The sequence below is a fragment of the Equus przewalskii genome, chromosome 2 (assembly GCF_037783145.1).
Source record: "Equus przewalskii isolate Varuska chromosome 2, EquPr2, whole genome shotgun sequence".
Classification (NCBI taxonomy): Eukaryota; Metazoa; Chordata; class Mammalia; order Perissodactyla; family Equidae; genus Equus; species Equus przewalskii.
The window spans coordinates 67,153,159-67,179,205 of NC_091832.1; the positions used below are offsets into that span (position 1 = coordinate 67,153,159).

At 34.3% G+C, this 26,047-nt stretch overlaps 1 protein-coding gene across 10 annotated transcripts in view; it reads left to right on the plus strand.

Moving 5' to 3' along the window:
* The window catches only part of LOC103556794 (probable ATP-dependent RNA helicase DDX60), a 108,460-nt gene that overhangs the window by 22,738 nt on the left and 59,675 nt on the right, over nt 1-26,047 (plus strand). For all 10 annotated transcript variants that reach the window (XR_011536882.1, XR_011536883.1, XR_011536884.1 and 7 more), the window contains exons 7-19: nt 331-501; nt 1,890-2,048; nt 3,302-3,443; nt 4,212-4,367; nt 5,420-5,522; nt 10,255-10,370; nt 11,221-11,387; nt 13,910-14,162; nt 16,212-16,375; nt 19,711-19,866; nt 20,730-20,879; nt 22,009-22,128; nt 22,657-22,752. Coding sequence is in view for 4 of the 10 variants with exons in the window: in XM_070608187.1 (XP_070464288.1) it covers nt 331-501; nt 1,890-2,048; nt 3,302-3,443; nt 4,212-4,367; nt 5,420-5,522; nt 10,255-10,370; nt 11,221-11,387; nt 13,910-14,162; nt 16,212-16,375; nt 19,711-19,866; nt 20,730-20,879; nt 22,009-22,128; nt 22,657-22,752 (1,953 nt within the window). In the remaining 6 variants the exon portion in view is untranslated. The remainder of the gene's footprint in view (nt 1-330; nt 502-1,889; nt 2,049-3,301; nt 3,444-4,211; nt 4,368-5,419; nt 5,523-10,254; nt 10,371-11,220; nt 11,388-13,909; nt 14,163-16,211; nt 16,376-19,710; nt 19,867-20,729; nt 20,880-22,008; nt 22,129-22,656; nt 22,753-26,047) is intronic.

A 26,047-nucleotide genomic window follows, 5' to 3' on the forward strand; every position in this document is an offset into this window, starting at 1 on the left:
TTGCAAACTGGGCACAGCTTGTTTAGATTTGTTGGTGAGTATACAGATCAGGAAAATAAATCGTTACTAATGTTAAAATGGCATTTAGAACCTAGTTAGATACAGCCTCACTCTCATTTTCCATTAAATATTTTCCAACTGTTCAGTTCATTTATTCCTTTGGCATTTCTTTTATATTTTTCTTTAATTTTTTGAAACATTACATTCTGGCATTAGTAACATTAATGGGAAAAATGTAGCTTCTTTTTCTAGCGTTAAATATCACCTAAGCTTTGAATCTTGTGTCTTGTAATCAATCACTAGGTCTTTAAAAAATTTTTTTTGGTGCAGATACATCAAACCTTGTCCTTGCTTCAGAATCTGTGGCCAGAAGGAGCTGATATCAGAAGTGTTGTCTGCTCCATTTCATGCTCTGTGACACTAAAACTCTACAAAAAAATGTTACATGAGGCAGAAGACTGTGAAAACCTAAACATATGCACAGAGAATCATAACACACAGGTGGGATTCTTTCAAAGATTAATTTAATTATTTAATGTTACTCTTAAAGTTGCGGCAATGTTTATGAGTAGTAGCTGTAGGTGTGACTTGATCAAAACCAGAAAATACGTGCTTGTCACAGGTTTGCTGAATAAACATTGAGGTAAATATATTGATCATATTCTTAGGAAAGCATGCAGGGCTCTTTGTAAAACAGATTAAGATATTTTTTTTTTTTTCTGCAGTGAGCTTGTTGTCTCTTTCTTCTCTGACCAAAGGATAAGGATCTATTTCATTCTTGTCTCAGCTGATCATCACTGCTGCTGAGAATTTCACAGGCCAATTTTGAGGCATAGGTGTTGACATCCGCAGGAAGTTTAGTTGTTATAAAAGCCAATGGGGAGTGGTGTTGCTGGTGGCAATGATTATGGCTGTGATCAAGATGAACCTGGATAACTAGTCATCTACTCTGTTGCTCAGAACCCATGCTTTCTGTTAAGAATACCAATAGTGACAGCGATGTTACTATTAATAATAGCAGCTAACTTTTATTGAGTACAGTGTGCCAATGCCAGGTATCTTATACACATTATCATTCATCTTTACAACCTTTCGGCATGTGAGGCATTCTTTGTATTCTGCTTTATAGATGAATGAATCAAACAGTTAATTAGTGGCAGAGCTGGGATACAAACCCAAGTTTTTGTTTGTTTTTTTAAAATTCTGCTAGATTTCATTGCCTTAGTATACAATCGTGTCTCCTACTCAGGCCTGGTCTTCCACATAGGAACAGAAGCGACAACAAGAAGCTTTGTCACCCTCCTTGTATGCTGCTTTAAGCTTGTAAATATATTGTAAATATATTGTAAATAGACATTCCTCCAAAGAGATGACCATCCTTCATCATTTTAAAAAATGAAAGTATTAGCTACACTGAACGCTGGGCTATTTCTTTCTTTATTTTTATTTTATTTTATTTTTTTCTGCTTTATCTCCCCAAATCCCCCCGGTACATAGTTGTATATCTTAGTTGCACGCCCTACTAGTTGTGTCATGTGGGACGCTGCCTCAATGTGGCCTGACGAGCAGTGCCATGTCCGTGCCCAGGATCTGAACCAGCGAAACCCTGGGCCGCGGCAGAGGAGCGCGGATTTGACCGCTCGGCCATGGGGCCGGCCCCTGGGCTATGTATTTTGAAAAGTCTTCATTCCTTGGCAAAATAACTAGCTGTACTGTTTAGAAAAATAAATCATATGCTTATTAAAAGTTTTCTTAAAATAAAATAAGTTAAAAAATCTATTATATGGGAAAATTATGGGTAAAATATTTTACAATACTGTTATTGCATGTCTGAATTTTTACAATGTCTATATGAAGGCTGATATTTTTTTAAATTCTTTTTTTTCTAGGACTTGAAGAAACCACCAACACTAAAGGAAGCAGCAGATCTTTGCAGAATGCTCTGCCTTACTGTGGTTCTCCTTCAACGTTTACCTCTGTTTCAAAGAGCCAAGAGTAGAATCATTACTCATGTTTGGGACAGCACACTTTCACCGTTTCTAAGAATGGTAGTGGAACCACATGGAAATTTATAAACGTTTAAAATTCAATAAGGCAACAGTTAGAAGGCATAATACTTTGCTTCTTCTGATATTGCTTTTTTTCTGTGCACGTCTTAAAAATTGCTACTAGCAAACAAAGCATATTTCTAGGAAAAATAGTCTTGTCATGTATAAAAGTACCCACCAGGAAAAAATACTTCAAGTATATATGAAATAATCCATACTTTGAAGAATTCCAAATAATGATATAATTTCTTTGAAGAAATAACAATCCTTATTATTGATATATATATGTATGCATTAAAGTAATGAACAATTTACATAAATTGCATGTTTATAATTTATTATTAACTAAAACAGAAAAAGAATATAAAAGTCATTTGTCTGCTGTTGTGAAACTTTAAAAATCTTAGTTTCCATATTTCGCAGGAAGCTTCCTAGTTTAATAATTTTGTATGGTCTATTGCAATATCATTTTGGGTTGACACCTTAGCACAAGAAAAAAGATGAATTTTGCAGCAACTTTAAGCAAAGAAAACATATATAATCTCTATTACAATTTAAGCCTGCTAAGAGTAGAATTATTCCCAATAAATTTAGAGCAGTGTGAAAGTTACAAAAAACGAAAGCAATGCTTTTGTAAGATATTGAGAGACCCATGTAATACAATAAATTAAAGCATAGCTGTGTGGTTGTAAAAGGACACTGTTGATTTTATCACCGAGTCATTGTCAGCACAATGGTACTCTGCATGCAGGTGACATGTCCACTGTATATTTAAGAAATCCCATCTGATGTGGGACTGTGTTTTATTTAGGTCCGAACTCATGAAATGACGGCATAAGCAACTTTTAACTGAAACTCTTTAGCAATAACAACGGAATACCCACTACTTTTCTACATTGATTTTATTATTTTGATTCAATGAAGTAATATTAATTGAGTTCCTGATTGTGATGAGTTTAAAAGAACCGTTTTGTTTTAGAGCTGCAGTGTACATTAGGGGGTATAGATTAACCATGTTGTCTTACAGTTGGAAGAGCTGAAGCATGAAGAAGGGAGGTCATTTGTATGCAGTCATATATTTTGTCAAGGGGGGGACAGACGCATCGTGTTATGATATTTGCTCTAGTTCCTTTTTCTTAGTATGAGGCATAGATCCTGTTGAGGGAAGCTTAAGTAAGAAATGAACATTCTGGAAAGATTTTGTATCTTTAGAACATGTGCCCCTTTCTCATTTCGTTTTCTTTTTTTTCCAGCTAAAGAAATGTGAATTTTTCATCCTAAAACAATTAGAGGCTAGAAATAATTGGAATGTGAATTTCACTGGCCTGCCTGACTTAACTGATAATATTTTGTGGAAAAATATTGCTTATTATTATGAAATTGAATACAGTAGAGGTATGTTTTAAATAACGGAATAGTTAGGTCTTTTATTCATTTTTTGTTGTGTTGATGAGAATTGTATCTGACAAATAATGGCAATGAGCTATTCACTAATTACAGTTGCGTAGGAAGCTTTCTTGGCAGATATTTTCTATGTAAAGTTTGCATTTTCACAAGAGATAAATGGTTCCATTGAGGGCTTTTGTAAGAATTCTTTGGTTAAATTGAAGGAAACTATAGAAGTTAGCCCTAGAAGACAATGATAGGTATTACCTTTTATGGTATATCTTTCATGTATCAGATATTTTGCATAGGTTATAAAATGACACCATAGCTTTGCTGATGCTTGTTCTGGACAAGGTGTTATTCCTGTGGAAATGGAAAAGGAGTGTCAGGTTGGATTGTTATCTGAAGAAGGAGCATGCATGGTGCGGGAACCCTGCCCCACGTCCCCCAGCATGACCTTCAGAACTCCTGATGTCGACTCTCTGACTCCTTCACCCACCATATTGGAACCATAGGCTGACTTCTCTGGTTTCGTTTTCTTAGTGATAGAAAAACATAGCTATACCAATAACTAAGTTCAAATATACTTTTACTTTCTTATAACATTTGTTACGACATGAAAATATGGCAGAACCTATTCTGTTTTGTTTTAAGCATGCAAGATAAGACACGCACAGGTGTAAACTTGTGAAATAATTCATATACATGAAATGGAAAATATGGTGACTATCACTCAGACTTTAATTGCTAATTTAAATATTTTCTTCTTCTACACAGGGCTAAATTTGGAATTGGGTGACACTTTAAAGCAAGAATGTCTGAAGCTGTGGAACACAGTCTTACTATTCTCAGGGGATGGTGATCTGGGAGGACTCATACCCCTGAGGACAACGTCCAGACCATTTCTCACACAGAAGGAAACATCCCCTGGAGGTGCTGACAATTTTTTAAAGTTGACCCCATTTAGGATAGAAAGCGATTAGCACTATAATCATTGTTTAGAAAATACATTTGACCTTTTAAAGTTTTGCCTTCTTGCAGGGTTAGTCCTGCTGATTATCTTCCATAACCGCAATATCTTCTTGCCTTTTAACTTCTTTGTTTGTTTTCTTACTTATTTATTCAAAGTGAAGACATGAGAAAGGAAGCTAACATTTATTAAGTACCCATCCTGCCAGGTATTGTGCTTTGCCTTTCACATGAATTTTCCTATTTGGTTTTCAAAACAGCGCTACTCACAGTATTGTCATTTTACAGGTGAACTCTCAGGAAAGTTGCATAAATCACATAGCAAATTCATGATAACGAGAAAATTTGAATCCAGGTCTGTCTGTCTCTATAGTCAGGCATAGAGAACACCTTGTAATAATAGCTTTACTATATTTTCTACAAGAAGTATAAATTTCGCTAAAGCTCATATGGAGAAACCAACTTGTATTTAAATAGACCTCAGGGGATTGTGATTGACAGGTTAGACCAGCCTATTTATGTGGAAAACTTTTATTTGAAGCTTATGAATGTAAGGGTTCTTTAAGTTTCAATTAATCAAAGATACAGAAGTTATTTTATTACTATTTCATTTTATTAACTTTGATGGTTAAATTTTGAAAATTCTTACAAGCTTTATCACTTATATTCTTTGGTCTATGGATAAATACACATATTTCTTACTGTGGTTCAGAATAAATATTGTCTTTTCTGGGTTGCATAGTGATTTCTTGACTCTATTTCTCAAGTGCATTCAACTTAAACTGAAATAGAATTATACTTCAGTTCACTCAATAGATTTACATTTGTGACAGTATGTGGAATATAAATTTAATTTAAACATCCAGATTTGCAACAATTCTATTGAAGTACCATGTATTTTGTAATAAATGATGAAAATGCTTAGCTTTGCTGTCCCAGAAACACTTACATCACATTGGTAAATTATTATTAGAGTGTGGTGTTCAAATAATAATTGTATTCCTAAATACTACCAGGATCAAATCAAGAAATTCATAAATCAGGACTCATTCCTCTGAAAGCTGAGATTATTGAAGAATATGCTGGAGATATTATGTCAGAACTACCTTTTCTAAGCAGGTATTTCGAGAAAAACTTTACCTGTTTGTGATATCTATATTTCTATATAGATATAAAACTGAATATAGTGAGCTAGATTTGTTGTATATATTGCACACATATGATTAAAATTTCACATTGGAACATAAATTTTAATAAGAATTTTACTTTATACGTGATTGATCATTATGATTTAAAAAACATTTGTATATCTTCTTTGAATATCTCATTTACCTTTTTCTCTGTAATAAGTATGATGACGTTAAGGATACAACTAAAGGAATGGGTGGCTGAGGTGTGGTGGCAGCCAAGATATAAAAATTAAAGTACAGATGTGAGGTGAATCATCTATGTGGATGTTGAAAGCATCAAGAATGGTGAGAGAAGAAGTAGTAAGGAGAAAGATTGATCTATTTAGAGAAAGAAAGAGTAACAAGGAGGATAACTCTCTCAACAAGGAAGGATTGTTGGGCATGACACTGGAGTAAGGCTGCATGAAGAACACTTGCGCTAAAATGCATTTATTGTTCACCTGAAATTCAAATTTTTCTGTTTACATTTTTATTTGCTACACCTATCAATCTTATATCAGGGTCATATATTTCAATGGGGTAGAAAAGGACACAGAGGTCCTGAAGCAGCAAAGAGGAGCAAGGAGGGTATTAAATTGCCTCCAGGCCCAATAGTAAAGGAGTAATTGAAAAAAAAATTAACAAACTTGAGGAGGAGGCAAAGGAAACAGAAAAGATCCTAAAGGAAGAGTCAGGCTTTGTTCAGAGAAAGTTGGGTGAAGGGAGCATTCAAAGAAGAGTTTATGGATATAGAGAATTGCTAGACAGTCTCTAAGTTCCAGAAGACACAGTGAAAGGGTTTATAATGAGGTTAAAGAAATAGATTCACATGATGATTAGAGTCTGGTAATGATGGTGGCGACCTTATAAGTGTAGACTTTGAGTAAAGAATAAGATAAACAGAGGAGTCTGGCCTGATGGAACTAATTCTGAGATTACTTAGGTAGTCCAAATATTAACCATCATTCTAGGGATGGGTCTTTCAGGCAGTTAACGATGAGGAGATAAGGAATGCTGGAACGTGTAGGGTGGGGAAAACATGGACTTTGGTGGTCTCACAAGGAGACTGGAGCACTTGGAAGCAAATTTGATCCTACCAATTGCATATATGGCAGACATGACAAAACAAATGACTGTGAAAATAATAAATTATTCGGTAAATGTTATATGTTTTCAAAATATGTATTTTTCTTTTAAAAATGAAAGTATCTCTATATGACACTATGCAACAAAATAAATTCCAAGTGGATAGAAATCTGAATGTGAAAGACAATAGTCACACTTGCAGAAGAAAATATAGGAAAATATCTTTATGACCTCAGGGTAGAGATATAAGAGCATTTAAATGCTATATAAAACTTAAATCATTAAGAAAAAAGTAATACATTTGATATTAAAATTACATATTGTAATAAAAAATTTGGAGAAGATATTTAGAATGTATACAACCAGCATAGGATTAATGTAAAAGATTAGTATAAAGAATTCCTACAATTCATAAGAAAATGATGAATGAGGCAGTAGAAAATAGGAAAAGAATAGGAGCAGTTAATTAATAAAAAAGTAAGTGTGATAAGAGCCAATAAGACTATGAAAAGATGTTTAACTTTACTGTTAATCAAGGAAATGAAGATTAAAACTACAATTAAATTTTATTTAATACCCTTTATTTCAGTAAAATTTGCAAGACTAAGTGATACCAAAGATATGTGACAATGGAAACAACTAGTGAGGCCATGGAAACATCATTTACATGTTGCCAATGGGAATAGAAATTGATAAAACCTAGTAAAGTTCAAGATATGCATTCTCTACAACCTGCAATTTAACTAGAGAAATTCGCCTATATTTGCGTAAGGGTGAATTGCATTAATGAGCATTTCAGTCCTATTTGTATAGAAGTAAACTAAATATCCTAGATACAGTAGGAGAATGAATTGTGGGATATTAATACAATGGAATGCCCCACAGTAAAAATAAAAAACTGCACGCACGCACACATCAGCATGTATGAATCTCAAAATCACGTTGCTAATGCAACACAGCAAGTTGGAGAATGTTGTACTTATCATATTGTTACTTATGTGCGTCTATTTAGTAATGATACGAACATGATATATACCATGGATAAATACAAGGTGACAATTACTTTTTAGAAAAGAGAAGAATGGCATTTCTGGGCAGTATCCAGGAGGCTTAAAGTATATCCTTAATGCTTTATTTCTTTAAGGTAAATAAGATCTGAAGAAAACTTGGAAAATCATTAACAGTTAACAAAGTGAGTGATCTTTCCCTTGGTCATCCAGTGTCATGACTTTAAATATCAACTTTTTGCTAGCAAGTTTTAAATTCTTATCTCCAGCTTTTTTTTTTTTTTGCTAAAAATTCCCCAAATTTTATCCTGAGTCAATCTTTTGAACTTCTGATTGTAACTGGATGTCTTAAAGACATCCCAAACTTAATGTGTAAATGCCAAACTCCTGATCTTCTTGCAGGAAGCTGCTCTTCCCTCACTGTTCCCTATCTCCATCTTCTCTTTTCTTACAGTTTCTCAGGCTGGAATTCTTGGAATCATCCTTGACTTCTCTTTATATTTCTCATACTACATTCAAACTGTCATACAAATTTATTTCTCCTCTTCCAAAGTACAGAGGTAGAGTGTTTCCTTTTCGTGCTTCTGCCCACCCTGCATCCCCTGTACAATCTACCATCATCTCTTGATTATTACAGTAGCCACCTAATTGGTCTCCTACTTCTGCCTTTGCCACCTTCAATATAGTCTCATAGCAGCCAGAGTGATGCTGTCAGGTGAAAAATCTGATTATTTCTCTCCTCTGCTCAAAACCCTCCAAGGAGTTTCAACTCACTCGGATTAAAAGGATTACAGGGCTTTACTGCTCTTCTTTACCTCTTTGACCGTGTTCCCTACTCATCTCTCCCAAGCTCTCTTGCTCTGTCCACCCTGGCCTCCTTTCTGGTTTTTTTTTTTTCAGCCTTACCGAGATATAATTGACATAGAACATTGTGCAAATTTTAGGTATACAATAAGATGATTTGATACAAGTATATACTGCAAAATGACCACCACAACAAGGTTAGTTAACCCATCCATCAAATATAATAACTCTTTTTTATGTGGTGAGAACATTTAAGACCTACTCTGTTATCAACGTTCAAGTATATATTACAGTATTGTTAACTATAGTCACTGTGCTGTGCATTACATCTCCAGAACTTATTCATCTTATACATGAAAATCTGTATCCTTTGATAAATATCTTCCCATTTCCCCCACTCCTCAGCCCCTGACAACCACCATTCTACCCTCTGCTTCTGTGAGCTTGGCCTTTTTATTTTATATTCCACTATAAATGAGGTCATACAGTATTAGTGTTTCTCTGTCTGACTTATTTCACTTAGCACAATGCCCTCAAATTCCATCCATGTTGTCACAAATGGCAGGATTTCCTTCTTTTTAATGGCTGATTATATCTCATTGCGTATATATATAGATATAGATATATATATATATATACACCACATTTTTGTAATCCATTCATTGATGAACATTTAGGTTGTTTCCATGCCTTAGCTATTGTGTTTCTTGAACATAATAATCACAGACCCACCTCGCAGCCTTTCTGTTTACTGTTTTCTTTGCTCAACGTGTTCTGACTCAGACAACCTTTAACTCATTGTCCCAGTATCTTGTCAGCAAAGCCTTTCCTGACCATTATACTTAAAATCACACCTTCTCCTTCTCCCGGAACTCACTGTCCTGTCTTCCTGCTTTATTCTTCTTCATCATGCTTTTCACCATCTGGCAGAGTATATATTTTGCCTTAATATTTCTTTGTTGTCTATAACTCTGTTAGTATATAAACTCTACAAAGACTTTTTTAATGTCTGTTTTGTTTACTGACATATTCTCAGCATCTAGATGAGTACCTGGCACATAGCAGGCACTCGGTGAATATCTTGGGATGAATGAATAGTAGGCTCACAGGTGTCATTTATTGTCTAATCTTTTCTTTATGCTTGAAACATTTCACAAGTGCACACACATACACACAAAGAAACAGGAAAAATAATCCAGAAGCGTCTCTCAACTTCAGAAATATCTTTATAGTACGTGAGGCTATATACTCTTGGCTATTATTTGGTACTTAATTCAATCTCCCATACAAAGAAAGTCTTAATATGTACTTTTTTTGTGTGGCGAGGAAGATTGGCCCTGAGTAGCATCTGTTGCCAATCTTCCTCTTTTTGCTTGAGGAAGATTGTTGCTGAGCTAACATCTGTGCCAATCTGCCTCTCTTTTGTGTGTAAGACACCACCGCAGCGTGACTTGATGAGTGGTGTGTAAGTCCATGCCTGGGATCTGAACCCACAAACCCCAGGCTGCCTAAGCAGAGCACGTGAACTTAACCACTATGGCACTGGGCTGACCCCAATATGTGCTTTTTAAAAATCATTATAGAGATGACAATTCCACAGATGTTCTTGCCTGCTTCTAGACTATTTTGTCAAGAGATATATTGTTTGTAAAAAATGTGTTTTGCTCATTCATAATTATAAAATTAAAGGCAGAGAACCTAAGTAAGTTCATGGTTTAGAGTAGAAACTAAAAAAGAAAAAAATTAGATGTGTATTATAATGTATGTCTTTTGTTTTTTTCTCAGTGATGACCCAGCTGTTCTCTCTCTTTCTAAAAAGAGAGAATTTGATGAACTCACACACTGGCATTCTGCTAGACCTCTCAGCGATGATTTTGAAAGGACTAGGTGCAGCAGTGATGGTAAACATAACTAATATCTAGCAAACATTTTCAACATTCTTATTTATTGAATAATTGTGTCATACGTATAAGAAAAAAATGACTCATCTGAGATGAATGAAGTGTAATTTATCTTCTTCTTCTCTCTCTCTGCCACTATATAAATTTCCATCACCTTCACAGCAGGACTGGGAAGAAGCTAATTTCTTTAATCTGAAAATTGAGATTCCAATTGACCTATTGGAGGAAAAAGCTGTTTGGTCCAGACAGAATCTTTAGCATTTTATTTTTCTCCGGTTGCTACAACAAATTACTTTATATGTTATTATTAAAGTTCTTTCAGTTTTTGTTGTTTGGGGTTAAAAATTTCCTTGTATTATCTTATAAGACCCAATGCCTTCGTTAATCACATTGTATTGTCATTATTTGCGCCAATTGGTAATTATAGTAATTACTTGCTCTAGAATATTGTTTAGAACTCTATTTATTAAGTGAAATAAGTCTTAAATATTCAAATAATTATTTTGGCAGTGGGATATTTTGGACCAATATAGCTTATAATCTTGTTCTCTTCTTGGAATTCAAGCATAAATTTACCATTGACTTGTTCAGTGGGGAATATCCATAACGCCTAGAAGACTGTAAGAAAGTGAATATGCAAATAAGAGGCACTGCTTTAGATCCTTCCATGATATTTAAACATAGCTCAAATAATTTAAATTTCTATAGCTCAATCTCTAACATGTCTCTAATTAGATTAATGTGAATTTCTAAGGGAATTTATCAAAGCCTTTCTCATGAATGCTCTCTGAATGGAACTCTCATTTATAAATAGCATTACCAGCATATTTTAATAATTTATTTCCTACAGCTAAATCCAAAGATGCCAAAGGAAAATGGGAAATACAGAAATTACATCATTTTTATCATGTCTTTGGAAAATCTTTGATAGGAAGTAACAGATCAGTAAGGATTGTACAAGAAAGAGCTCTGCCACCTCCAGAAAATTCTTCTGGGAAAAAGAAAAGAAAACACCAGGTACCTTCTTGATCTAGCATGACTCAGGCATGTGGAGATCCTAAGATTCTACTCTCCATGTGAACTCCTCATTGGAAATATCTGGTATTGTACACATCAGTAGTCTCATGTGTTATTAAAGACAAAACACTTTTTATAAGAAAAGAATTAATAACTGTCAAATCAAGTATACTGTAAATACTAACCACAAATTACAAAAGATAAAACAATTTATTCTCCCATTACAATGCTTGTAAAATGAAGAAAAGTGTAATGAAGAAAGCAAAATCCTAATAGGACCTTCACACAGAGTTAAGCACTGTTAACATTTTGCTGAGTTTCTTTATAGTCATTTTCTCATTCACATTATTAAAAATCTTTTGAGACACAATTTTGTGACTTATAATCTTCTATAATATGGCATGTTATTATTTGTTTAATTCATTCCCTTTTGAAAAATAGAAAAATAGGTAAGAAAAAAAAAGGAGAAAGGAAATGTTGATACTCTCACATACCACAGATAATCACTATTAACATTTTGACATACAAACTTTCAGTCATTTTTATTCATATAGTGTGTTTTTTACAAAAAAGTATATCTTTTTAACTTATATTCCCACCTATCAATGCATATTGGACATTTTTCTGTGTCATTAAATATACTTCCATAATAGCTTCCCAAATGTTTCCCAAATTTTAAATAGTTTTTTAAAAAAGATTATCAAGGTCAAGCACATCCAGTAAATTGTTATCTAGAAAAGTATATAAAAAAAGAAAAATCACTAAAATTTTGCCCCTCCAAAAAGTTGCTTCTATTAACTTTCTGGTGAATATCCTTCCAAAATATTTCACGCTATACACATTTACAAACGTATGTACATACATTTGTGTACACACAAGCTATACACATTTACAGACGTACATGCATACTTACATATAATTAAAAATTTTTCATGTGGTTTTATTATTTTTCCCATTTAAACAACATATTTTGGAGAATGTTCTATTTCAATGAATGGGAAATAAACTTTTCCTTTTAATATTTTAATAATAATTTGTAATACATTCATTTCCTATTCTTACTGTTCATTACGTTTCCATTATTTTACTATTATAACGTGCTATGATAAACATAATTTTATCTGAAACTTTCTACTCTTTTCTAATTACTTAGAGAAGTAATTGCTGGGTTAAAGACTATGAAAAATTTTAGAGCTTTTGATATAAATCAATACGTTCTCGTTTAGGAGGGCTATGCTAATTCCCATTCTTACTATAACATTAATACAAGTAATAATAACAAAATATGTTACTGATTATCAAACTCTTATGTGAAAAACACTGTGCTCACTTACATAGTTAGTGGGTGGCCATGTCTGCTGGACTCTGGAACTTGCTCTTTTAACCATTTAGCTGTGATAACCATCATCAGTGTATGAGAGTGCCTGTTTTATTTATTTATTTATTTTTTGGAATTTCTCTCAACAAGAAATCTTAATCTCAATTTCTTTGAATACCAGTGATATGAATATCTTTTCAAAATTTAGAGTCCATTTGTGTTTCTTCTTCCATGAATTTCTCTTTTATGTCCTTTATCTTCTACTATTGTTGTAGTATTTTCCTTTTGCTTATTGATTGCTAAGAGCTATGTATATTTAAAACATAATATTCCTTGTCATATATATTGAAAACATTTTATTACTCTTCATCCTCTATTTTTGGCTTAATGAAGTTCATTTTCTGGATGTTATCATGTCATTTACATGTTATCATGTATACCCCACTTTCCAGGGATCTATTTTAACCTCTAGTTAGGATATGCTACTCCCCTGAGGAGCTAACGTCACTTAACTGGTACACAGGGATTCTTGAAATGGTCCATTGTTTCCATATTAAGGAGATAGAGAATGGAGGAGAGCTAAATAAGGACACACCCTGAGATCTGGACAAGAAGGATTGTCACAGTGTTTGGCCGTGGCAGCATTCTCTATTACATACAATAGTCCAGACATTGCAATCTTAAACCTGATTGTGCCAGTCTTTATAACTACTTTAATTGTACCCCATTCAGACCTATTAGATTTCTCCTGGGGATCCGTGGACAAAATTCGTATTTGTTTTTCTATGAAGTACAGCATGCTACACTCCAGGACAGTTTTTGTGATTATACCACAGTTGGTCTAATCTCAAAAATGATATATGTCCCAGTTGGATATTAGTTAGAAATGGTCTTTCTTAGACCCAACCCCATGGACATGAGATGCCAGAACACTGGTTTTCAGCATAATGGGTTAAGGAAATAATAACTGAGGAGACAGAGAAAGGGAATGGCAAATGATCGTGGTTGTGTAAAAAACAGATGTTTGCATTTAGTTATTTGAGACTTCCAAGGTCCTATTTGATGTGCTATTTGAATGTCCTGAATAGTAAACTAATGGCCTGAGATATTTAAATATTTCCTTCAAAAATATCAAATGTATTATTCTGGAAACATTTGCTTTTATTATTTAGTTGATTTGTTTTCTATTTCTTTGTTTTTTTAGAAGACAAATGCAGAAAAATTTATTGAAGAAAATCAAAAGAGACAACTAGCTAAACTAGAGAAGAGAGAGGAAGAACGATGGAATAACTTGTCCCTATATATTGAAAAGGAAATTAAAGAAAGTCCTAAATCTGGAATAAAAAGACTAGAAGATTTTCTACAAATATGTCCTGTTAAATCTGTAAGATTTACTGCAGAAATGGTAGGAATGGATGCCTGTTTCAAATTATGGATGGAATACTGTTTAAAAACAGGTATATAAATACATTAATTTTAGAATTTTTTTAAAAAGATTGGCACCTGAGCTAACATCTGTTGCCAATCTTCTTTTTTTTCCTTCCTTCTTCTTCTTCTCCCCAAAGCCCCCCAGTACATAGTTGTACATTCTAGTTGTAGGTCCGTCTGGCTCTGCTATGTGGGACACAGTTTCAACGTGACTTGATGAGCGGTGCCATGTCTGTGCCCAGGATCTGAACGGGTGAAACCCTGGACTGCCGAAGTAGGGCACACAAACTTAACCACTCAGCCACAGGGCTGGCCCCTTAGAAATTTTTTAAAATAAAAAAATCAGTTAGAACAAAGCAAAAGAATTGGGATTGGGCATGGCTTCTGATTCATGTGTCCTGTACTTACTTTAGGAACTCTAATGATGTGTAAAGAATAAGATTTTTTGATCCAGTAATAACATCACGGTTATTTGTGTGTGTGATAGATATTGATGGATGGATTCAGTTTGAAATTCAGTTCAGCAAACAGTTCTTCAAGGCCAATCATGAGCTGAGTACCTTGTTGTGCCCACGGGGCTTCTGAACAGAACAGGGGCCCTGGTCTCAAGGAGTTTAATGATCGGTCTCTCAAGGGACTCAAGCACATTCTGAACTAACTGTAGCATCGCACAGTATCCACAACCTAAACAATATACAGTCTGTCCTCTGTATCCATGGGTTCCACATCCGCAGATTCAACCAACTGAAAAACGAAAGCCCTACAATGGTTGCTTCTGTACGGAACATGTACAGACTTTTTTTTATTGTCATTATTACCTAAACAATACATAAAAATAGTATAACAACTATTTACATTGTATTAGCTAATGTAAGTAAGCCAGAGATGATTTAAAGTATAGAGGAGGATGTCATAGGTTCTATGCAGATACTATGCCATTTTATACAAGGGACTTGAGCACTCATGGATATTGGTATCTGCAGGAGTCCTGGAGCCAATCCCCTGATGATACTGAGGAAAGACTATATATATAACATACATGTATATGTATATATATATATAGGTAGTACGGATATTATTCATACAAACTTGAGGTTCTAGGAGAAAAAATTATATGCCCAAGTCAGTGATAGAGCAAGGATTTTAATATAACATTGTTACTCCAAAGTATACACACAAACTAAATAATTAGTGAATCGGTACAACTGTGATGTTGAGGGCAAGAGAATAAACTTTTTTTTTTTAAGATGATTAGCTCTGAGCTAACTACTTCCAATCCTCCTCTTTTTGCTGAGGAAGACTGGCCCTGAGCTAACATCCATGCCTATCTTCTTCTACTTTATACGTGGGACACCTCCCACAGCATGGCATGCCAAGCGGTTCCATGTCCGCACCCAGGATCCCAACCGGCAAACCCCGGGCCGCTGAGAAGCAGCACTTAACTGCTGTGCCAGCCCTCAAGAGAATAAACATTTTTGATTGAAGGGATGATGAAAGATATTTATCTTTTGAGTGTGGTCACAGGAAAGTAAACATTAAAAGTATAAATATGGAACGGTCATCTTTTTTTAAAAAAAGTCCATTCAGACCCTCTTCCATATTAGTCCTTATGATGAATAGTAACAGCTGCCATTATTGTATCATTTTACATGGATTATTTTGTTTAATCTTTATAATGTCTGTAGGAAGTGAGACCTATTATTATTATCCCCATTACAGATAAAAGGAAATGAGGCTTAGAGATGTAACTTTCCAAGTTCTTAAGTCAAGTACAGACAAGTTGAATTTAAATGTCAGATAAAAAATGAACTTTTTTAGCATAAGTATATGCCATGCAATATGTATCCCAAACTGGGTCTCCTGTATTTTTATTTGCTAAAACTAGCAACTCTGCTCTCACTCAAGTGGCAACACTCTCACTGCTATGCAGTACTGGTCGTTACGAATTCCTCAATTATTGTGAGTGATTCACATAAAAATGTTTTTTTAATCCCGCAATAAAATTGTCAGCTTTGGGGGTTTCGTTATCAATATCTTGCCTAACTTAAGTTATGCATGTCAATATTTTGTCTCAACAGAAGCAGAATCCAGAGATATAAGCATAATAATTAACTTGATGAAAAGGATTCACATAATCCATGAAAAATATTCAGAACTATTACAAAATACACATCGACAAAAATTAGCCAAATATCTAAGATATATTGGATTTGACAACTTGGCACACTCATTATATCCTCAGGTAGATGCTATAGAAAATATTACATGACATTCATATATATGAGTGTGTGTGTGTGTGTGTAGTATTTTATGGAATGCATTTAGAATTAATGTATATTAGATTAAATTAATGGTTACTAAGTATCATCCTATATAAACACAGATCTAATATTTTTTATAGATGTGTATTTACCTGGAATAAATGTTTCATTTGTACCAGGAGTGCTATGGCCTGAATATTTGTGTCTTCCCTCAAAATTCATATGTTGAAATTCTAACCCCCAGAGTGATGGTATCTGGAGGTGGGGCCTTTGGAAAGTGATTAGGTCACGAAGATGGAACCCTCATTAATGGGGTTAGTGCCCTTGTAAAAGAGACCCCAGAGAGCTAGCTCACCCTTTCACCATGTAAGGTTACAGTGAGAAGATGGCCATGTAGGGGCAGGCTCGTTCCAGACACTGAATCTGCTGATGCTGTGATGTTGGACTTCTCAGCCTCCAAAACTATGAGAAACAGATGCTTGCTGTTTAAAAACCATTCACTTTATGGTATTTTTTTTTTTGTATCATCCCAAATGGACTTACTTAGAATAAACTCTTACCAAAGTCCCTAGGGTCCTACATAGCTGGTCTCTGGTTACCTCTCTCTTCTGGTTTCCAACCATTCTGTTTGTTGAATGAACAGAATTCCATTTTGTCTCTGAGTATTGCCTCAGCTATTTCTTGTATATGAACATTTATTCCCTCAGATTTTAGCATGGCTTACTCCTTTGGTTGTTAATGTTTTAGATGAAGTATCATCTTATCAAAGAAACATTTATGGCCAGCTTGAGACCTTCCAATCTCAAGTAGCATTTCCTCCACCATTCCCCTTATCCACGAAGTCACTAAAAAATTTCCTTATTTCTCTTTCTTAACAGCATATGTCACTATCTGAATTTTTTGTTTATGTTTTGTTCATTTGTTTTTTGTTTGTGTCTCAAAATTAGAAAGTAAGTTCCATAGACACAGGGCCTTTCTCTATCTTATTTCTTGCTGTGCTCCTTATGCAGTAAGTTTAAAATATCTCTTCAGTAAATAGAAGGAAGGAATAAAGAAAGGAGTGAAGGGTGAAGGGAAGGAAAGAATTCTCCTGTAGATATTATTGTTGCCTGTAAATGTGTTGTCTATTTATCTGGGAGATTTCTAAAGACTTATGGAAATAATCAAAATTTACCCTCAGAGAAATGGATCAACTTAATTTTGTTTTTTCCTAGAAAAACTTTACTTACAATTATTTCTACTGAATATTCTTACATATACTGACTCCTTTAAATTTCTTATTTAATTGTCTTCAGTTGTTACTTCAAAAGAATTTGTTTGAAGAGAAGATATTTTTTAAGTCAAAATCTCTCTCCGAGTACTGACTTGAGAACCATAGAGATAGTACATATAGAAACAGCGTAGCTTTACCTGTGCTATTGCTTGGTTTTGTTAAAGTAGAGACACTTTCTGTTAGTAGAGGAAAGGGAGGGATTGAAGGAGAGGACATCAACTCACTATGACTAGCCAGAAAGAGGAGCCATGATTAGCCTTCCACTTCCTCCAGAACTGGTCCTTCTTTTAATGGCTGTATCACTCTCCTGAGCCTTCATACTTACCCACCACATAGATCCGGCCTTTTACTAGTTTCTCTATTCCTGATAAATGCTAACAGGGTCCATAAATCCTTCCTAGCTGCATCATGCTCCCTTATTCTCAGGATGACTTTGGGCCACTCCTTGACAATTCTGTAGGGTCCCTCTAGAGATCTCGAGGCCAACTTTCCCAGGGATTTTTGTTCACCCCATCATACTTCGCATCCAGCATGGAAAGCCTTATACTTGATTACCCAAGTGCCATAACTAAAATTCAACTGTCATATTTAACAAGGCTTTTGAAGCTTGTGGATATAGAAATACACTGCACAAAAATATCTTGATGCAGACTACGAGATGAGGTCATAGTCCAAATCCAACCGTAGCATGGACTAGACATCTCTTTCTCAGGGTGTTCTATCGCTACTTCGTATTGCAAGAGCATATTGCTTCTCTCCCACGGAGGAAGAGCTATGTTTCCCCACTTCTTTTAGAGATCCAAGAAATTGGAAGAAACCATTTTCCTAAAATAAGCTTACAAGCCCTAGGAAAGTATTTCTTTCTCTCTTAAAAAAAAACAAAACTGAAAAACTTGGTGATGATAATGGACAGAAATCTAGCTCCCCACTGTTTCCAACTGCTCCAGGTCTGAAATAGGATATTTGCTTTACTATCGTGTGACCAAAACTACTATCACACTTTTCTCCTTAAACAAGAAATTAACAGAAAATGGCAGTTTTTAAATGGAAGTTCTTCCTTCTTCAAGCCATCAATATTTCAAAACGTGTTTTGTAGTTGATTCTCAACCAGAATACCTCAACATATAAATTTACATTTTCCATGCTTTGCTAATATTATCATAATCAAGTGTTATCAGAACTTCAAGAATAGAGGCTATACAAAACATGTGAATTTCTTTGATGTTAGGTTCCTTAGTAATAAGAGTTGTCTAACCAGAATTCTTTGAGTAAAATAATTTGTAAGATAATATGTACTAATAGTATAGATGCTTGTGAGAATATTTCCTTTACCAAAGATGCCCTTTTAGGATTGGGAAGGGTTCCTCAGTGGAAACACAGTTTTTATTGTGTGTGGGTGTGAGTTGTTCATATTTAACAATTATCAAAGATTACATTGATTTGTAATTAAAATATTAATTTCATATTGCATTTTACTTATATTCTTATGGAACATGGTACTGCCACATAAAATAGCATTTAAAAAATTACAGTAAAGATGTAATACCTGTCTACTTCCCATGTATCAGAATTGATAACCTGAATGAAATGTTACCTTCCTTTGATTACTTCCTTTGAAACTAGGTTATACAGTTTTTGTTTTTTTCTTCTGAAGATTGGCACCTGAGCTAACGACTGTTGCCAATCTTTTTTTTTTCTGCTTTATCTCCCCAAACCCCGCCTGTACACAGTTGTATATCTTAGTTGCACGTCCTTCTAGCTGTGGGATGTGGGACGCCGCCTCAACGTGGCCTGACGAGCGGTACCATGTTCGCGCCCAGGATCCGAACCCTGGGCGGCCGCAGCGGAGTGCGCGAACTTAATCACTCGGCCACCGATCCGGCCCCGGTTATACGGTTTTAAGACTTGTAAGATATTGAAAGAAACATGAAATAATAATCGTATTGAAACAAAGCAAACTATAATATGATTGATAATAATTTCCTTGCCCAGATTAAAAATTGTGAAATGGTACAAAAATCTAATATGTAATGCTTATTTTAGGTGGCACAATCACGTACTGAGAAGGATATTTCTAAATATTCAGTTCACATGGGAGCAGCTCGGTTTCAGTTAACGTATATGGGACCTTACTTATTTCGAGAAGAAAGAAGTGATCCAGATCCCAGGGTGCAACATTTTATACCAGACACATGGCAGGTATTTACTGAAAAGATCTGCAGCCTTCGAAAGCGAAGAAACTTGATGGAAGCAGTTGGTTTAGATCTCAGTGTTTGCAACAAATTTTGGAAATGGAAATCATTATAGAATGCAGTGTAATGACAATGAAAATAAATCATGTCTTGACTTAAGAGATAAAGGAATGCAACAAAGAGGCAGTTGAAATGAAAATATATTGGTTTTATTAAATGGTTGTGCCTGGATTAAAACTAGGCACTCTAACTCTGGTTGGACTGCTCTTTACCATTACACTACATAATTATTATATGCATCCACTTAATTTCATGTCTAAAATATAGTGCCTAATGTTTGATGCTATATATTTGGCAAGTTTACTGTTTGTTGAAAGTAGTGGTGCTTTCAGACTGTCCAAATGTTAAACAGCAGAGTCATTCATAAATACGTGGCTTATTATACATATGTACATATCTTTGGAAAATCTGTCCTTTTCTACACCTTATTCATTAATTCATGAACAGAAAAACAAAAATATAAAGAACGACAGATTTTGGTAATTCTGAGTTCAGCCAACTCAAGCTAAAAAGAATGCAGAGAGCTGGGCTACATGGTGTCCTGGGCAGGTCCCTTGCGATGATGTCTGTTTTATTAGATATTTTAAGCTAAGTTTAGGTGAGGTGTTTTGTAGGAGAAGGTGAGATGTGAATTTAGTTGTCTCCAAATAACAGAAAACGGTGATTCCCTTAAGTGACTGCCGTCTCGAACATTAGTGTGTCTTGGAAGCAACTGTGAATACTAATTCACCCTAGAAATAGTTGACGTTAAATTAAAATTGGACAGTAAATATGTATTTTCAAATGAAATGTGGTTCTGTTTTTATCTAGAGAGAACTTCTTGATGTTGTAGATAATAATGAATCTGCTGTGATTGTTGCTCCGACCTCATCAGGGAAAACCTATGCATCTTACTACTGCATGGAGAAAATCCTGAGAGAGGGCAATGAAGGGGTAGTTGTATATGTTGCTCCAACAAAGGTAATGTGTCCATCTGACACCGTATGTCTTACAGTATTTCCTTCAACTATAGTTTGTGTCCTTAATCCTACGAGGCACCACAGTGTACAGGCCCCAGCACTGCAGTCACGAGTTTCAGAGTTTATGTTCTGTGTGACCTTGAGCCAGTTTCTTACCTTAGTTTCTCCAGCTGCAGAAAAGGGATAATAACACTTACTTCATACTATTGTTCTAAGCATTGAGATGATGTATGTAAAGCATGTAATATATTGTTCGGATGTAGACAATGATCAATAAGTGGTACCATTCACAATTATTTTTTATTCATTTTACTGTTTGAAACTTCCTAGGTCCAGCACTTGTTAGAAGACGGCATTTGACATTTTTGAGAATTTTGCTAAAGGGTAACATTTGATAACTGTACCAGGATTACATGACTTAAGAGAGTGTAGACAAGATCATGAGAAAGAGAGACGGAGAGCAGCTATTCGTAATTTTGCCGCCTCTGTGGTTGGACAAATGCCCTGTGGAATAACCCCTGATTATTGCAAGTGCTGTGGGCTTCTTCCTTTACAGCAAGCTGTGTAAAATAAAGTCAAGAAGATCGTGGCTAAATCAGAATTGTTCTCTTCATCTAGAAGGGATTTGGGGTATTCTTTCCTCTCACTTTCCCTAGGAGAATATTTAACTGCAAGCCTTAAAGATGTACAGAGAGAAGAGATTCAGAAGGCGAGTGTTGGGAGGGATCACCTCTATCACATGTTGCAGCCCTCGTATTTTACAGATGAAGAAACTGAGGCTTAGTGAAGTTTGATAATATGCTCATCATTGCATAGCCAATTGGATTTTTAAATAAATAATCATCATCACCTGTATAAATATATATCACATTTATGAGGCCAAGATTGTTGTTAGTTTATTGTTTCTAGCTATCACATCATCAAGCACTGTATATTATACATTAAGGAAAACTTTAAAGCCAGTAGGAAGCATTTGGTGCAAAGTAATTCCTTTACTAAGAAAGAGTTATATAAAATTGGTACTGCACGTTTTTGCATGCAAGTTGTTCCAGACATTTGTCTACTGTAAACAAATTTTGCAGTGCTGTCAATAATTACTGAATAGCAGATTATGTCTTTTATGACTTCAGGCTCTTGTTAATCAAGTGGTGGGAACTGTCTGCAATTTATTTACCAAAGCACTGCCAAAAGGATTAGTGGTGTGTGGAACTTTTACAAGAGATTACCGTCATGACGCCTTGAATTGTCAGGTACGTTACAGACATGCACACACAAAGAATAATAACAAACGTTATGGCACTTCAGTAGGCGCTTCAAGGTTTCAATATGAGTATAAACTAAGTTTACAGTTACCCTGACAGATATATTTATATTTGAGCAGATTATTTATATGATTTTTCTTATATAAGAATTGGGTCAACTTTCAAATAATTATATTTTCTATACAAAGTGGAACGATTTTCTCTTCTGAAATTTCAACATGAGGGAGTAGCTTCCTTCAATAGCGATGGTTTCATGTTGTGATGATTTCATATTGTCAGTGTACGATGTGGGAGACTATTTCTTGATGAATTGAACATAACCCTTTTTGAATGTACTAACAGCAACATACCTCTGTGACACAAATTTGTTTTATTTTTCAAAAATGAGATTATTGTTTTAATGGAAATATCAGTATGAACATACTGTGTCATCCAAAATATTGTATTAATGTTTAAAAGTTAAAACTTGAGCTTTTTAAGATAATCAAGGCCATGATTCCCTAATTTTTTTAACAGATATTGGTGACAGTGCCTCAGTGTTTGGAAATACTCCTGCTATCACCTCATAATCAAAAATGGGTGAAAAGAATGAGATATGTCATATTTGATGAGGTATGCCACCTTTCATTACAATTATCCCAACTAAATATTTGTATGTATATAAAAACATATGTAATTCATGTATTTTAATAAAATGACAATTATACATATAGTTATTAAAATAAATGTTAATTCAGTTTATGGAGGGGGTAGAATTTATGTGCTGATGGTAAAAGATAGATCTGGAAGGAGCTGAGAATAAGAAAAATGGAAAAAATTCTAGGTCAAGAGTGATAGTAGCAGGGAAAGAGTATCTCACAAATCATTGGACACATCGTGACTACTTAGTAATAGATTTTTTCTTTTTAGCCAAAGAAATTTTAGCCCACTGAACCAACTGTCTTTTAAGGGGTACTTTCCTTTTTCCTATCACCAGATGCATTGACGACTGACATCAGCCATGTTTTCTTTTTTGCTGGTTAAAAAAATGCATCATCCTATGGCTAGGATTAGTTTGATGAATACCACCAGGAAGGAAATAAAAAGCAGAATACAGATAAGCAAAAAAACAAGCAAGCAGACTGAAACAAGCAAACAAAATAGGGAAGCTGTAAATTTAGGAAGATGACATGTAATTTGAACATTAATTTTGAGTTATTTTCTAACACATGTATGTATTCTTTTCTAATACATTGACGTATTGAGCACTATATGTTAATCCTATAACGCTGCTTTAGCAGTAACATTGAAACGTTTCTTTTTGAAACATTGAAACATTGCATGTATTTATCATTCAGTTTAAAATATGTTTTAATTTCCATCATTATTTAGTTTTGATCCATTGGTTATTTAGAAGTATATTTCTTAATTTTCAAATATGTATATTCTTTACTATAGTTTTTGTTTTGTATTTCTAGAATGGTTACATTTAGGTCAAGAATATGTCCTTATATTTTTCATTCTTTGAAATTCAAATTAATAAATAATTTTCAAGTCAGCAACACTCAGTGAGAAAATGAGATAAAAAAGCATTTTAATAGCATTTATAATAGCATAAAATATATGACATACTTTGGAATGAATCTTTAAAAAGATATGCAAGACTTTTATAAAGAAATCTTTAAACTTTGCTGAGGGATATTTAGAAAGAATTTTAAAAAACAATAGTAAAATGAATAGAGAACCTGGAGAAATAGTCCATGCTTTTGTACTGGAGAATTCAATATTATGATTATGATTATGATTATGACAGATTAATTTGGACACACTAATTATCATGACCTCAAATTGTTCTATAAATTGACTGCAATCACAAAAATATCAGAATTTTTTCCCGTCCTATGATAGTATGTGTATATGTGTGTGTGTATACATGAGTATGTGCGTGTGTTGGGGGAGGAAGAAGTTGATTGCCTGATTCTGAAATTTACATGAAATTGCTAAAAGGAAAAAGTAGTCAAGACACACTTGACAAAACAGATCAAGGTGAAGAAACCAGCTCTGCCAAGTATCAGGGTTTATTATAGACCTATGGTAGTCAAGACAACATCTATTTGTCCATAGACAAATGGGCCAGAGAGCCTAGAAATAGAACTACACATAGACATTTTATTTAAGGAAAACACGGCACTGCAAACAGTATTGGAAAAATTGGGAATCTATATGGACAATAAATAAAATTAGATCACTTCCTCACATCATACCCAGACATCAATTTCAAATGGTTTAAAAGCACCAATATGAAAGCAAATGAATGAAACTTTAGAATATAATATCTGAAGAGAATATCTTCATTACTTAGGAGTACAGAAAATTCTCTTAAACAAGACACAAAAAGCGCAAACTATGAAAATAAAATAGATGAACAAATTTGACTACATAAAATTAAGAATTTTTATTCATCAAAATATCATTAAGAGAATGAAATGACAAGCCACTGAGTAGAAGGTTTTTGTAATTTATAACTGACAAAGAACTCTCATTAAGAATATATAAAAACTTCCTTTAAAATGTTAAGAGAAAAGCCACTCACAAAAGGAGATTTCCAAATGTTCAATATGCCCCTGAAAAGGAACTTAACTAAAATATAAATTAAAATTACAATGAGATACATCCACCAGACAGTAAAAATCAGAATCTGACAGTGTTAAGTGTTGCAAAGGAAGTGGAGCGATGAGAAGGCTCATGCCCTGCTGATGGGTGCCTCTTTGGAATCTGTTTTGACAAAATCTAATGAAGATGACACTGCTTCATGAGTAAGGAATTCCAATTCTAGCTATACATCTAGGAACTAGGAAAACAAGATTTAGGATCTTCAAAAATAAGACAATTAAAAAACTCCCACACAAGTAGACTAGAAGACATGGATAAAATGTTCATAGCAACAACTCAAGTGTCCATCAAAGTGGAAATAATAAGCAAAATGTGGTACATTCATACAAGAGACTAGATAGAGCAATGAAAATGAGTACAACATAGAATAATCTTAAATCCGTAATATCGAGCAATGGAAGCTAGACACAAAAGGACACATGCATGTAATTCTAATTACAAAACCTTATTAAACTGGCAAAATCAACATACATTGTTTATGAATACACACATGTCTATATGAAGAAGTATAATGAAAAGAGAGTCATAATTTTATTGGGGAAATTTTTTTATTCTCCCCAAAGCCCCCCAGTACATAGCTGTATATTCTAGTTGTAGCTCCTTCTAGTCCTGCTATGTGGGACGCTGCCTCAGCATGGCTTGATAAGTGGTGCTAGGTTCATGCTCAGGATCTGAACTGGCAAAATCCTGGACCACCAGAACATAGCCCACAGACTTAACCACTCAGCCATGGGGCTGGCCCCAGAAGTCATAATTTTAAAAAAGCAACATAGCAACTATGAAAGGATGCTGTTGTAATATGGACTTCTGAGGTGCTGGAAATATTTATCTTGATTTATGGGGATGTTTGCTTTACTTTGTTAATCTGAACATTTCTTTGTTAATATGAAAGTCTACATTTTATACAACTTACTGAATGTTATATTTCACCATAAAATAAAGGTTAAAAAAGAATACAAAGATTGACGGATGTAAATCATTATATTACACATATTGCTATGCATAAAATTATAATAGCTACCTTTATTTTAATGTTTACTACAGATATTTATTCTAAATGATTTTCAGCTATAAAGCCACTTACTCTTCAGAAAAAAAACCTGTGAAGTAGGTACTATTATTATGGCTACTGAATTGAGGCAAAGAGAGATTAGCTTCCCAAATTCATGCCATGTTAAGTGGTAGAGACAGGATTAGAACACAGGCAGCCTACTTCCATTTTCTGGGCTTTTAATGCTTTTAAAATGCTGAGTAC